General features: G+C 38.6%; 1 protein-coding gene across 3 annotated transcripts in view; it reads left to right on the top strand.

Moving 5' to 3' along the window:
* The window catches only part of LOC141565444 (ADAMTS-like protein 2), a 31,966-nt gene that overhangs the window by 3,840 nt on the left and 13,072 nt on the right, over positions 1–15,054 (top strand). For all 3 annotated transcript variants that reach the window (XM_074308500.1, XM_074308499.1, XM_074308501.1), the window contains exons 2-9: positions 3,028–3,170; positions 5,447–5,522; positions 5,748–5,850; positions 6,819–6,964; positions 10,029–10,152; positions 11,697–11,777; positions 12,259–12,434; positions 13,685–14,120. In XM_074308500.1, the coding sequence (XP_074164601.1) occupies positions 3,028–3,170; positions 5,447–5,522; positions 5,748–5,850; positions 6,819–6,964; positions 10,029–10,152; positions 11,697–11,777; positions 12,259–12,434; positions 13,685–14,120 (1,285 nt within the window). The remainder of the gene's footprint in view (positions 1–3,027; positions 3,171–5,446; positions 5,523–5,747; positions 5,851–6,818; positions 6,965–10,028; positions 10,153–11,696; positions 11,778–12,258; positions 12,435–13,684; positions 14,121–15,054) is intronic.

The raw sequence follows: 15,054 nt of genomic DNA, 5'->3' as shown, positions 1-15,054 counted from the left end.
AATTGAATCTAATTTTTGTCCTTTGCAACATCCAACCAGTTTTGCCTTCTGAGACCAAGAAATCAAAGTCTAATCTAGCTACTCTATAATAGCCTCTCAAAAATGTAAATATGTGTGTCACATTCCTTCAAAATTTCTTCTTCAGACTAAATATTTCCAACAATTCTCATAGACAGTTCAGCAAGCATTTATTTATTTTTAATTTTTTTATTATAGCTTTTACAAGATATATGCATGGGTGATTTTTCAGCATTGACAATTGCAAAACCTTTTGTTCCAATTTTTCCCCTCCTTCTGCCCACCTCCTCCCCCAGATGGCAGGTTGACCAATACATGTTAAATATGTTAAAGTATAAGTTAAATGCAATATATGTATATATGTCCATAGTTATTTTGCTGCACAAGAAGAATCGGACTTTGAAATAGTGTACAAATAACCTGTGAAGGAAATTTAAAATGCAGGCAGATAAAACAGAGGGACTGGGAATTCTATGTAGTGGTTCATAGTCATCTCCCAGAGTTCTTTCACTGTGTGTAGCTGGTTCAGTTCATTACTGCTCTATTGGAGCTGATTTGGTTCATCTCATTGTTGAAGAGGGCCACGCCCATCAGAATTGTTCATCACACAGTATTGTTGTTGAAGTATACAATGATCTCCTGGTCCTGCTCATTTCACTCAGCATCAGTTCATGCAAATCTCTCCAGGCCTTTCTGAAATCATCCTGCTGGTCATTTCTTACAGAACAAGAATATTCCATAATATTCATATACCACAATTTATTCAGCCATTCTCCAACTGATGGGCATCCGCTCAGTTTCCACTTTCTAGCCATTATGAAAAGAGCTGCCACAAACATACAGGTCCCTTTCCCTTCTTTAAGATCTTTTCAGGATATAAGCCCAGAAGTAATGCTGCTGGATCAAAGGATATGCACAGTTTGATAACTTTTTGAGCATAGTTCCAAATCTCAGCAAGCATTTATTAAATGCCTATTGTTTGAAAGGAATTGGGCTAGATTCTGGGTATGAAAAGTCAATTAAAAAAAAAAAAAGGACCAGTGCTTGCTCTCTAGGAGATTGTGTTTTAGTTTGAGTCCCATTGACATCCTGTTTTTTCACTTCTGAATATGTACAAGTTGTAGAGTCTTTCCTGAAAATGTGGTACTGAACCTGAGCATATTTCAGATATTGTATGATCACAATAGTAAAGAACTATACCATCTCTAATTCTGACACTATACATTTCATAACATGGCCATAAAATCACATTCATTTTTCTGATAGTTATTTTGTGCCATGCATTCATTGGATTTTTAGTGTCTTAAAATTCCCAGATCTTTATTTATAGGAATTCTTGTCAAGCCACACTACCCCCATACTATAATTGTATAGTTTTTTTTTTTTTTAACATAATATAGTTAAATTAGTAAAATTTTAACTTATTATATTTGGTCCATTTTTTTCACCTTTCAAGATCTTTTGGGTTTCTGACATGTTATTTGATACATTAGCTATCTTTGCTAGCACTGTGTTACCTAAAAGCCTTTATCCAAATCACAAGTAAAAATGGTTAACAGCCTTGGGTAAAGAATATGCTCCTGAACTAACTATACCTCTCTCTCAATTGACATTGATCTCTTAATAAGCACTGGTCATTCAACTGGCCCAGAATCTACCTAATAATGCTACTGTCTAGTCTTCATTTGCCTAACTTACGCATGAAGAAAGAAGGAGAAATTTTGTCAAATCTTTTGGTGATATTCCTGTGAATTACTAGTTGGGTAACCCTGTCAGAAAAAGAAAGGAGCTCTTCTGGCATGACCTGTTTCTACCTCTTAGTGATCACAACTTCTCCTTCTAGATCTTAACTAAGGATCCTTTTAATAATAAATTGTAAATTTTTTAGGAATTGTAATCAAGTTTATTGGCAAATTATTTGAAAAGTTTTCTTTTGTCTCTTTCTGTTGACTAATCAGAATAAATTGTGGTATATGAATGTAAATGAGATAATATTTATCAAATGTTAAGCACAAGTTCTTGGCACATAATAGGTGATTAATAAACTTATCCCTTCTCTCTTTGCTATTCTCTTCTTCTCCCCTAATGGAAATAATGAAGAGTTAATTCTGAAGAAATATAAGACTTTTATGAACTGATCTAGAATGAAATTAGCAGACCAGAGAATAATTTATACAATAACTATAACAATTTACAAAGACTTTGAAAAACTCGAGATTCCTGATCAACTTATTGGCCAGCAAAGATTCTGGAGGATAAGTGATAAAGATCATTACCCACTTTCTGACAGAAAGATAATAGACTCAATATGCTAAATGAGACATAGGCTTTTTGGACATGACCAAGGTGGGATTTTGTTTTAGTTGATTATACATATTTGTTACAATGACTTTCTTTTTCTTCTTAAGTAAAGAATACAAAACAAATGATTTTAATTAAAAAATAATTTAAAAAAGAAGAGAAATCAAGATAATATTTGCTGATTATTAAGCTTATAACATCTCTATTCTTTATTTTCCAAGTCAGTAAATCGTCAACAAGCATTTATTAAGTGCTTCCTTTGTTTTAGGTACAATACAAATAAAAGCAAAAGGAAAGATAAGTCCTGATTTCAAGGGTGTCAGAGACAGGACTTAACTTAGGTCTTCATGCTTTACTCTTTATATTACACTGCCTTCCACATTCCATATAGTGGGTATTCTTAAAATGTTTGTTGAATTTTGTTGAAATGAACACATACCAACAAAAACAGGCTTTGGGACATCCAGAGGAACAATTGGAAGTACCTACTAGGGAGCTCGCTGTGCCTAGGATGCTCTAGGACCTGGGTGGCAGAAGTCCCTAACTGGATAATAATTTCCCAAAAGGACAAGGTAACATACTCTCTGGTTCCTCCAGGTTTGGTGAACTCTCTCCTTTTTTGTCATCATCCAAGGGACTGGATTCCTTCTTGAAGGAGACCTCTTCCCACCTGGAGTTCTTTAGCTAACTGTCTTTTGTTTTGGTCAGGATAGCAGTGGGGCATCTGAAGGGACCATTGCCTGGGATGAAGACGTCCTAAAATGGTGGGGGGAATGGAGCTCTTGGTCAACTTGCTCACGTACCTGTGGAGGAGGAGTAATGTCTCGGGAGAGACATTGTCTTCAACAGAGGTAAGTCTTTGTAGTTGGTTGGAAAGATGGGGGATATTTAAGACCCAGAAAAGGAAAAAGGGGGATGGACTGCCTTCTGAAAAGAAGATCCTGGTCTACAGGAGGAGCACTTTAGAAGAAGGCTACTAAGGGCTTCTTTCCTCACCTTTCATTTCAGGCTTTGACAAGAGCTCCAACCTGATTGATTGTTTTGTTTTATGATGTAAAAGCTATAGGTTCTATCATTCCTATTTTTGAATTCCTATTTGAGGCCTCCAGAAATCTCATTTAATATAATTAACATTTTTATAGCATTTACTGCCAAGTGCTTCTTTTGATCTCACAAAAACCTGCTTGTGTGGCTCTTATCCAGAGGAAAACATCATCTGGTCCATCTTCTTTGCTTTCAGACTCTGACAAAAGTTTTAGCTCACCTCCTTTATCTCTGATTAAGCCTTCTTTGATCATTTCAGCCTAAATCCCTCTCCTCTTCTGGATTCTAGGCTTGGTACTCTGTGCACTATGGTGTCACTTATCTGCCCCCCTGAACTCTTAACACTTTGGACAATTAATGCTTCATTGACCTTGTGACATTTCTGTTGTGACCCTGAACTATTTAAATATTTTGTAAGTAAGTTTTCCCTACATTATTCTCATCTTTCCAATGAAACTGAAAATGCTTTGAAGTTGTTAGTCTTTCATTCATATCTTGTAGCCTCCATAATACGCAATGATGGTTATAATAACCATTCCAGAGTATTTTTCTCATCATAGTTCAGTTTCATAAAGAGTACAGTTATTGTTTGTATTTTGTGAATGAAGTAACTGAGACCCAGAGGGGGAAATTATTTTCCTATTGTCAATTGCCATTGTGTCAAGACCAGGTAGATAGGGGTCACAGTGAATAAGTACCAGGCCTAGAGACAAAAGTCTTGGGCCCAAATCTAGCCTCAGATACTAAGCTGTATGATCCTGGGTAAGTCATTTAGCCTTGTTTGCCTCAGTTTCCTTATTTGTAAAATGAGCTGGAGAAGGAAATGACAAACCACTCCAGTATCTTTGTCAAGAAAACCCCCAAAAAGGGTCATAAAGAGTTGGACATGACTAAAAAACAGCAGCACTAGGATATGAACTCAGATTCTGAGAATAGACTTCTTATGTTTTACTACTCTTCTTTGAGAAAGTGCTCATTCATTAAGTAGGTGCTTAAGAAACTTGTTTGATTTTTGTCCATTCTGAAGAAGACCCTGAGGTCAGGGAAGTGATGCTGAGATGTGCCAGTGAATTGGATTAAAGGGAGGAAGGGCTATTCGGAATCACCACTCTCCTCCAGAGCCAGCTTTGAATGATAAGAGTCTGAGACAATCTGACTAGCTATTGGGAACCAAGGGACAAAATACATTCATAACTGAGTTCTAAGTTTTTAAAAGCCTTCCCCAGATCCTTGTATTCCCTGACCTAACTGCTATTGTTATTAAAATGTTAGTGATAATTAACATAAATAATAAAGTTCAAAAATTAAATGGTGGCTAAAGTTTGCACTATAATCTGTTCCCAGTATAATAAAAGGTTGGTGCATTGGTGGAGCTGAAAGTCTCATTGGTCAAAATTTGATGTAGCTGTTAGGGGAGGGGACTAATTGACTGAAGTAATATTAATGTTTATTATTATTGTTAATTATAATTTCTGCTTAATCATGCTGGCCTTATGTAATAGAGAGGGTCCTGAAAGCCAAGTTGAAATTTGTAAATGGAGTTGTTTTTCCATTGGTTTCTATCCTTTTCTCAGATGATAAAAGAGATGTTTTACATTTTATTGCTTATTGCTACCCAACAGTTTGGTTTTAAGTATCCTTCCAGGGAAGCCTCTTTCTCCATTAAGGAGTTAATAGCCAATAAAATGTTTAAATACTCCATGGGAGCCAAATAACTAAACAAAGCCTCTAGTGAATCTTTTTGTAATAATCATATGCATTCTACCTCCATAACATCTTTCAGAGTGGCTATATCAGTGCCTCTCCCATATAGCACTCCATTTCCTGTCTTTTCTGGTCGTATTTCTTATTCTTCTCTTTCACATATTCTACTTTCCATCCAAACTGTCCTACTTATTGTTTCTTGAACTTAGCATTCCATCTTGTACCTTCATGACTTCACACAGGCTGCCCACTACTGATTGAGGACTAGCCACAGAGGGAGAACTGGATGATTCTATGTTGGAGAAGGGTCCTTACTCATTTTCTTGGCACCATCCACCCCCTTCCTTCTTCCTCTCCCTGATTCTTTTATATCTTTCAGGCTTCTTACACCTCAGGGGACAAGCAGCATCATGTGCACAGGTCATTCTAAGGACTACCACCTTTGCCACCAAGAGGTAAGAGCTGATAATGGTATTTAGCTTATTTATAACCAATCCTGAATCCTTACTGAGACCAGCATCTGAATAGGAGCAAGGCTGCTAGGCAGTTAAAAGTACTTTATAGTGAGGTGGTGCAGTGGTCAGAACACTGGGTCTGGAATCAGGAAGACCTGAAGTTGTTAAGCTTAAGTGACATAAGTGATCATTATTTGCTATCGTCATTTTCATTATATTTTATAGCCTTGCCCAGCAAACTCAGACAGCTTTAAGCAACAGCAGTGTGCCATTTTCAATGGCAAAGCCTTTGGAAAACATCACTACCACTGGATTCCTCTCTACCCAGGTAACCCCACAACTTTAGGCATCTCTCATCCAAAAACTGCTGACTTCTGGCTCACAGGACATAGCCAGAGTCAGAGTCCAGCCCTGACATGTTGGGTGCACAGGAAAGTGAGTGGGCTGGTGGGATTGGTTGGGATGTAGTTGTCTGGAAGAAATGAAAAAAGGAAAAAGGAAAGTAAATTTGTTGGTTATGGAGCAGATATTCCAGAAAACACAGCAGAAGGGATAAGTAGGACGGTAAAGAAAGAAGACTGATTTGAAGGAAATGGGATTATGGGATTTGGTGGGAATAAGAGTTCTAAATGTTGGCCACTTGAGATTCAGAATCACGGGGTGGGTAGGAGATGACTTGACAGTAGTTTGTTAATCAGTGAGCAATGGGTTTAGACAGATTTTCATTGTCTAATTGAACCCTATTCATAAGGGTTTAACAAAAGGGTAGAGTTCTTTCAGGGTCTTAAGTAATTCAGGTGAGGGAACAGATGCTTTGAGCTATAGAGCATAGGAGGTATACCCTGGAGTCCTTCCTTGATTTCTCCTGGCATCTCCAGTATACCATTGGAGCACTCATTCCTTGTTCTTGCCATTTGTCTTTCTTTTCTTTTAGTTATACAGTTTCCCAATGACTTCCTCTATGTTTCCTCTTCTCTAGGATTCCTCCCAGATGAGGAGCTGAAGTCCAGAGGTGTTCAAATTTAGCCAGGGTCACACAGGTGGTCAGTGGCAGAGCAACAACTTCTCATTCTAAAACCATGGTTCCACACTGCCTCCCTAGGATGAACCTTGGGGCAGGTGGCTTCAGTCTAGCAATGGAAATGGGGAATAGGGAGTGCCATGAAGGGGGTATTAGCTACCAGAGCCAGAACTGGAACTCAGCTCCTCTGACTTCAAATCCATTACAGTTTCTACTGTACCATGCTGCCTCCCCTTGTAAATCTTCTCTTGCTTCTTACTCTTCCTCAACTGTAGATGATTACATCAGCATCTCTAACAGACCATGTGACCTTCAGTGTACCACCAAGAGTGGGGAGAGGCAGCTGATGGTACAAGCACAAGATGGAACCTCCTGCAAGGACCGAATGTATCAAGGAGTCTGCATCAATGGCCAGTGTGAGGTAGGGTCCTCTAAGAGGAGAAGGTCAAGAGCTGCTTTCTCACCAGTTGGAAAATTTAGTGTTTGAGAAATCACTGTCTCTTCTACTCTTGGTAGCCAGTTGCTGGGGCAGCTACATGGGGCAGCAGATAGAGGGCCTGGCCTGGAGCCAGGAAAGCTCATCTTCCTGAGTTCAAATTTGTCCTTGGATATTTAATAGTTATGTGACTTTGGGCAAATGACACTTAAAATCTGTTTGCCTTAGTTTCCTCATTAGTAAAATAAGTTGGAGAAGGAAATGGCAAACCACTCCTGTATTTTTGCCAAGAAAACCACAAATGGGGTCAGAGTTGGATGGGACTAAACAACAACAACCCAATTGCTACAAAAATGGACATTTTAAATGTGTTGTCTGACATTTCTAATAGCATCACAGATTCTAAGGACTTCAGAAGCTATCTGTTTCAAACCCTCATTTTTCAAATGAGGAAACTGAGATCCAGTCAGGTGAGAGTGGCCAAATTCTCTTTCATGTCACCTTTATGTCTCTGGAACTTGGGTAGTAGAGTAGATTAGGAAGTATCCCTTTGACCACCACAGGAATGGAATAGGAAATCTAATAGCCAACCTTCAAAGCCTGAATCTCACTAACCCGGGCAAAACTGGTGTGGTAATGACAAAACATATAACCAAGAGGGGAAACCCATATTCTTTCTGCTCTCTCATGTTGAACACTGACTATTCCTGGCATTCCCCACAGGTTATTTCTATCCATGGGGTACATGCAACAGGCCACATGAGAATCCTGATTTCTACCGTCTTTTGATCACCAATCAATCAATCAATCAATAAACATTTATTTAGCACCTTGTATTGCCTTTATTTTACTGGCATTGTTTTCTAAGTGCCAGAGATACAAAAAAACAAAACAAAACAAAACAAAACAAAACAAACAAACAAACAAACAAAAACCGAAGAGGAATTGTCCTCTAGTTTATAATCTAATGATGAAGATAGTATGCAGAACTTGTATATGTGAAACAAATTATATACAGAATAAAGAGGGAAAGCACTGAAATTAAGAGGGATTAGGGAAAGCTTCCTGTTAGGGGTTTTAGTTAGGATTTAAAGGAAGCCAGGGAGATCAGTAGTCAGGGAGGGGAAATAGAAGGGTGCTGAAATGCCTCTTTGCAAGGCCTTTTTACATCATTTTTGCAGATGAGAAAACTGATTTGACCAGGGTCATAAAATTAATCAGTTTATTCAGTGTGGCCAGATAATACTCTGGGCATTGGGGATAAAATAAATGAGACAATTCCTACCTTTAAGGAATTTACATTCTAATCTGATAACAATGGAGGCAAATGTTAAATATGTACAGAATGAATGTAAATACAAAGTGCTTTTTATGTATGATAAATTACATAGAAGGTATATTGAAAAGGAGAGAGTTAGCAGTTGAGAATTTTAGGAAAGTCTTGACTTGGAAGCTGAAACCTGGTGACAATAGGGGCAAATGTTAACTATGTACAGAATGAATCTAAATAAATACAAAGTGTTTTTTCCCCCAGAGGCAATTGGAGTTAAGTGACTTGCCCAGGGTCACACAGCTAGGACGTGTTAAGTTTCTGAGAGCAGATTTGAACTCAGGTCCCCCTGACTTCAGGGCTGGTGCTCTATCCACTATGCCATTTAGCTGCCCCCAAAGTGCTTTTTATATGTGGTAAGTTACATAGAAGGTATATTGAGAAGGAGGGAATTGAGAGTTGAGAATTTTAGGGAAGTCTTCACGTGGAAGCTGATGCTTGAGAGATGTCTTGAAGGAAGAGAAGGATTCTGTGAGACTTAGTGAGGAAGAATGTTCGAGGTAGTGAGAAGACCCAGCATAAAGGTAAAGAGCAGGAGGAGGAGGGTCGCATGTGTGAAGAATAGTGACAAGGCCAGTTTGGCTGTGTCACTGAGTGTGAGAGTGGGAGTAATGTACAATGAGCTTAGAAAGAGAAGTTTGAGACAAGATTGTGTAGGGCTTTATATGATTTCTAGAGGCAAAAGGAAGCTGACTTTAATAATTTTGTCAAATCTGCTCTGAAGAAAAATGACTTTGGCAGCAGTGTGTAGGATGGCCTAAAGTTGTGAGAGACTTGAATCAGAAAGACCAATTCAGAAGTTATTGCAATAGTCCATGTGAGATGTGATGAGGGTCTGAACTAAAATGCTGATTTTGCTTGGAGTAAGCTGGGGTCAGATATAGTGAAGCTGGAAATGTTGGGATCTGACAGATGATGGCTGTAGTCTATGAAGGAGAAGGAGGAGCTGGAGATATTGGGGAAATTATAAACCGGGAGACTGAAAAGATGATATCATTTTCAAAAGGAATAGGAAAATTTGAGAGTCTAGCATTTTGAAGAAAAGACAATGAGTTCTGTTTTGGACATGCTGAGTTTGAGATGTTTTGGGGGCATGCAATTTGAGATGTACTACTATTCCTATTACTACCATCAAAGCCTAGCAGCAAGAGACAGAAAGAGAAATTCCATTTAACTTAGTATAAACAATATAAACTACTTAAGATTCTACTTGCTAAAATACCCATGATTGGTGGGATTGATGGTTGGGGAAAGACTGGGGCTTCATAGATACATATGACATCATTGACATCAAAATGATAATTAAATCTCTGGGAGTCAAGGAGGTCACAAAAAGAAATTATAGAAAGAGAAGAATAGGGGACCTATGATAGTTTTATGGAATATATACTTAGAATAGATAATTTGGATAATGAACCATCAAAGGAAACTGAGGAGAAATTAGATGGGTAATAAATGTCAGAGATGATGAGATTTGAACCCAAATCTTCCTGGCTCATGTTCATCATTCTCTCTACTATGATATGCTATCTCCTTTGGAGTGACCATTACTAGAGGAAACAGGCATTCTGGGAACAGTGCACTAGAAGAAGAATCCTTAAGGAAATATACTCTTGGAGAAAAGATATTGTGGAAAAAATAACTTTTCCTAAGAATCCCTAAGAGAGATCCTAGGTTGGACAAATCTTGGAAATCATCTTATCTTTCTTCTTTTTGCAGCCAGTTGGGTGTGATGGTGGCCTTCACTCCTTCCAGACAATGGACAGGTGCCGGGTTTGTGGCGGGGATGGCAGCACATGTTACCGAGTTTCAGGGAGCTTTCGAAGGGGGATCTCACAGTTAGGTACACCCGACTGATAATATGCCAGGGCTCTTCTACGGGCCGTGGGGAGGACAGGACAAGGAACTGTATCAGCCTGGGGAGGGGGTAGAACCCATATGTCCTTTTCTCAGGCCCAAGGACTGGTAAGATTATAGAAGCGTGATTCTCTTCCCCTATTCTTAAGTCTTAGTCTAGGTGGCCAATTTCCTTATATGTAATTCTGACCTGCCTGGGTCACTGAAGAGGGCAACATGGAATAGATGGAAGAGTTAATCCCTTGGAGTCAGGAGAGCTGGGCTCTAGTCCTGCTTCTGCTACTAACTAGCTGTGTGACGTTTGGAAAGTGCTTTCACTTCTCTTAGGCTCAGATACCTCATCTGTGAAGTACGGGGACTGGATTAGGTTACCTCTCTGATCCTATCAAAGTCTTTCGCTCCCCAGGCACCTAAGTGGTCTAGTACATGGAGCGCTAGACTTGGAGATAGGAAGGCTAGTTCAAATTCAGCCTTATATAATTTTTAGCTTTGTCCCCCTTAACTTCTGTCTGCTGCATTTGTAAAGTGGGTATAATAAATCTCTTAAGATTGTGGTGGGGATCAAATTAGATAATATTTGTAAAGCACTTTGCAAACTTTAAAGTGCTATCTACTAATACTATCACTACTATTACTAGTATTACCATTACTCTTACTAGGACTTCCACTACCACTACTATTACTATCACTACTATATGTTACTAGTACTACTATTACTAGAACTACCACCACCGACCACTACTACTATCACAATTTCTATTACTTTCATGACTACTATCACTAGTATTAACTATTATTACTACTACTATCACTAGTACTGCTATTATTATTACTTCTACTATAACCATCTACTATCATTACTACTAGAACTACTACTATTCATACTCCGATTATTACTATCACCACCACTACTATTTTGACCACTTTGACTACTACTACTTCTACTATTATTTTTCTGCTCATGTTACTACTATAACTAGAATTATTTTTACTATTCTCACTAGTACTACTACTTCTATTACTATCATCATCACTACTACTCTCACTAGAACTATTAGTATTGCCACCACTACTATTTACAACTACTACTCCCACTACCCCACCAATTCCTGCCACTACTACCAATACTATTATTATCAGTACTATTAATATTCCTACTACTAGTACTAGTACTACTATTACTATTACTAACACTATTATTGCTACTTAAACCTCACAAGATATCTTGGGGTTTAAGGACAATTATCTCTTCTCCCATGTAGTTTCATTTATGATTTCTTGAAATAGAGCTCTGGAAAACCAGGATCTGACCTGGTTTCTTTGACTAAATTCAGAGCTTTGCTCACTGATAGACCCAATGCCTTTCCAGGCTTTCCCTTTCCTCTCCACTTGGTGCTCTTCTGCCTGAGATGAATCCTTTTAACCAGTCTTTCTTTTAGCCCTTGGCCCCTCCCCTCACTTGTTATTCAGCATTCTTAAGCTGAGTATGGAACCCTTCTTTCCCAAAAAATTAATTTCTTATCTTTTCAGGTTACATATTCATCACCAATATCCCTGCTGGTGCTACGGATATCCTTATCATTGAGCGCAGGAAGACAGAAAACATTCTTGGTAAAGGATCTAGAGACACAGCATGGCCATGGGCCTTCCCTTCCTCAGGATAACAGCTCTGGGCCCCCATGGTGCAATACCTATCCACTGAAACACCCCCCTGGTTGGATAATAGCCATCCCCTTAATTCAGCTCACTGGGTCTTCTCTGCTCATTTGTAAAATATAAGGGTTGGGCAAGCTAGACTCTGGGGTCTTTTCCCAACTCAGAGCCTATGATCCTATCAGCCCCCCTTCCGCTTACGTGCAGGCTCTTCAGCACAAATAACCAGATGCTGATCCTGATGACTTTGATATAATAATCAAGCAGACATGGAGGAAGAGCCCAAATTTAGAAATACATGTTTTCTTTGACAGATTCCATAACAAATCTCTTTTGTTATCACAGCCTGTCTCTGGGTACTTGGTCAGGATCTTTGCCTTTGCCCTTGCTGGATGCCCGTCTACTTGGTTGCCATTCTTGTGTCCCCTTTTCTCTGTAGCACTGGCAGATGATGCTGGGCACTTCTTCTTCAATGGGAACGCTGCTGTGGATCCTCCTCAGAACTTCCGAGTGGCTGGAACTGTGTTTAAGTACCGGCGCCCACCTAGTCTGCATTCAGAAGGTCTGGAGTACATTATAGCCCAGGGTCCCACCAACCAGTCCTTGAATGCCATGGTATGTAAGGGAGATACTGGTGGGATGGAGAAAAAAGAAACATGGAATGGATGATTGGGCTGGCTAAAGTAGAGTAAAACCTGAAAAAAAGTTTAGAGAGGGGTGAGTGAAGTGAAGGGGTTGGAGCTCTTTGCCTACTGCTTGGATCTCTGGATCTCTAATTAGGAAAACCCAAGTTCAATTCTGGCCTCAGATACTAACTGTGTGATCTGGTGCAAGTCAGATCTTCTGTCTCTGTTTCCTCTACTACAAAGTATAGATGATAATAGTACTTATCTTGTAAGGCTTTTATGAGGATATTTCTTTTTTTTTCTTTTTTTTTTCCCTATGTCTGGGGTTAAGTGACTTGCCCAAGGTCACAAAGTCAGGAAGTGTTAAGTGTCTGAGATCAAATTTGAACTCGGGGCCTCCTGAATTCAGGGCTGGTGCTCTATCCACTGCGCCACCTCGCTGCCCCCTTATGAGGATATTTCTTAAGAATTTAGCATACTGCCTAGTACATAGGGGGTAGTTAATAAATGCTTATCTCTCTTCCTTTCCTTATTTAAAATGATGAGTTTAGAACTGATAATCATTTTGGTTCTTTCTGATTCAAAATTCATGTGACCAATGATTCCAACCATAATTGTTTGTTTTCCTTCTTCTATATTGAGATTCATATTATCATTATTCTTATTTAACAAGGGAGGAATCTGAGAGTGAAAATGTAAATTCTTAACTAGAGTCACATAACTTAAGATATCATGAAACTGAGGATCTCAAAAAAACTCAGATTTTGGGACTCAAAAACCTGGGAGCACACTTTCTAGTGGGCCAAACATGTATGTGATCTCTTTATGACTCGATAGATTGAATTTAAATAGATGAGTTTAAAAGTTGGTGATTTTAACAGAAAACCACCCCAAATCTTCTGGTATCCAGCCTCCTGGTGATGAGTCTCTTCAGCTTAGATCATGGTCTGGCCTTGGAGTCAGGGAGATCTGGATTCACATTCTGTTTCTGATACATACTCTGTGAGCGTGGATAAGTCACTAGCTTGTGTCCTTAGGATAATTTGCTAAGCTTAACATAAGTGGAGAGAGCTTCCATGCCAAGAATTCCCTACATTGATAAAATCATATATACAATATATATAAATATTTTCATATCTCAACTGAAAAGAATGGGATAAACTGGGGAAGAGGGAACATGATTTCTCTCATAACATGATTGGGTGTAATAAAAACTTGCTTTCTGATTTTCACTTTCAGTATTATAATTTCAATGGGAAGGTACCTCACATATCTTACGACTTTACAGTGCCGAAGGTCCAAGTACTAGCTCTCCACACAAATGCTCCAGCTCCAGAGTCTCCCCTTTCTCTCCACGGCCCAGATTCTCATGGCCACCAGAACCAGGATTTTGATTCACCTGAGACTAGACCAACTGCTGACTTCAATACCACTTGGAGCTTTGCCATTGCCCCAGGGGAGGTGAATGGCCATATTTTACTGGGAGTAGACACCAGGAAGACCTTGGGCCACAGAAACTTTATTCATAGGAATGCTGCTACTGTTCAGGTTGAAGGTTGGGATCGGTCCTTGGGACAAGAGGAAGAGAAGCTTCATTTCCAAATGGAACAAGCATATCCTACTACCAGGGAAGGAGAAGCAGAGATGGCAACTGTTGGTGGAAAAGCAGACTTGGGTATGTGAATTTCTTTGACCTCTAGTAGGGTGGCAAGCAATAGGGAGGGTTCTTATTGAAAGTAAATAGGATCTTTTAAAATTTAGTATTAGTATTTATATTTCGGTTCCTGCTCTTTAGTTCACCTGATTATGGAACTAATAAAGAGCTAGTGTTGTATAATAGAAAAAATATTGGATAGAAGACCTGAGTTCCTTCCAGTATGTAACACTCTCCATGTGATGAATAAGTAAAAGCATGAATGACTGTAGTCAGTATGGGGAGAACCAAGGAAGGGAAGTAAGAATGAATATCTATTGTGTGGAGAAGAGGAAAGACGTCTTTCTTTTTAGAACAGAAAGATGATGAAGAATTACTAGTGAGTGATAAATAATCAGGGCTCAAAGGTGAAAAAATGTAATCTAATTTGCTTTAGTCTTTATTTTTAAGTTTAATGTTTTATTTTAAAAAACCCACAATTGAGCATTAGTACAATCAGTTGAATTTTCTTAGAAATTATTTATATATAAATTTATTACTGTATATATGACATCATAATAGTTTTTCAGCCATTCCGTTTCTTTCATTTTCATTCAATTTTGCCTCCTTTTTGGTCATAATATGTACTATATTCTTCTTGTTCTGTATTTTCCCTCTTTCTCCTTATGTTCAAAAAGTGACATAGATTTCTTTGTATTCTTCATATTTATTGATCTTAAATGTATTATAACATAGTCCATTGCATTGATGAATCACAATTCATTTAATCATTCAAACATTTATTAAGTTCTATGTGCTATTTTAGTCAGTATAGAGACAAAGATAAAAATGAAACAATCCCTGTCCTCAGAGATCTATTTTATTGGGAAGACAACATGAACACATTTAAGCATATGCAAAATAAGTAATTTCAAAGAGAGCCTTAGGAGCTCAAGAGGGGGAGTGCCAGACTGGG

This window comes from Sminthopsis crassicaudata, chromosome 4 (assembly GCF_048593235.1).
Source record: "Sminthopsis crassicaudata isolate SCR6 chromosome 4, ASM4859323v1, whole genome shotgun sequence".
Classification (NCBI taxonomy): Eukaryota; Metazoa; Chordata; class Mammalia; order Dasyuromorphia; family Dasyuridae; genus Sminthopsis; species Sminthopsis crassicaudata.
This window is presented reverse-complemented; position numbering and strand designations above follow the sequence as displayed.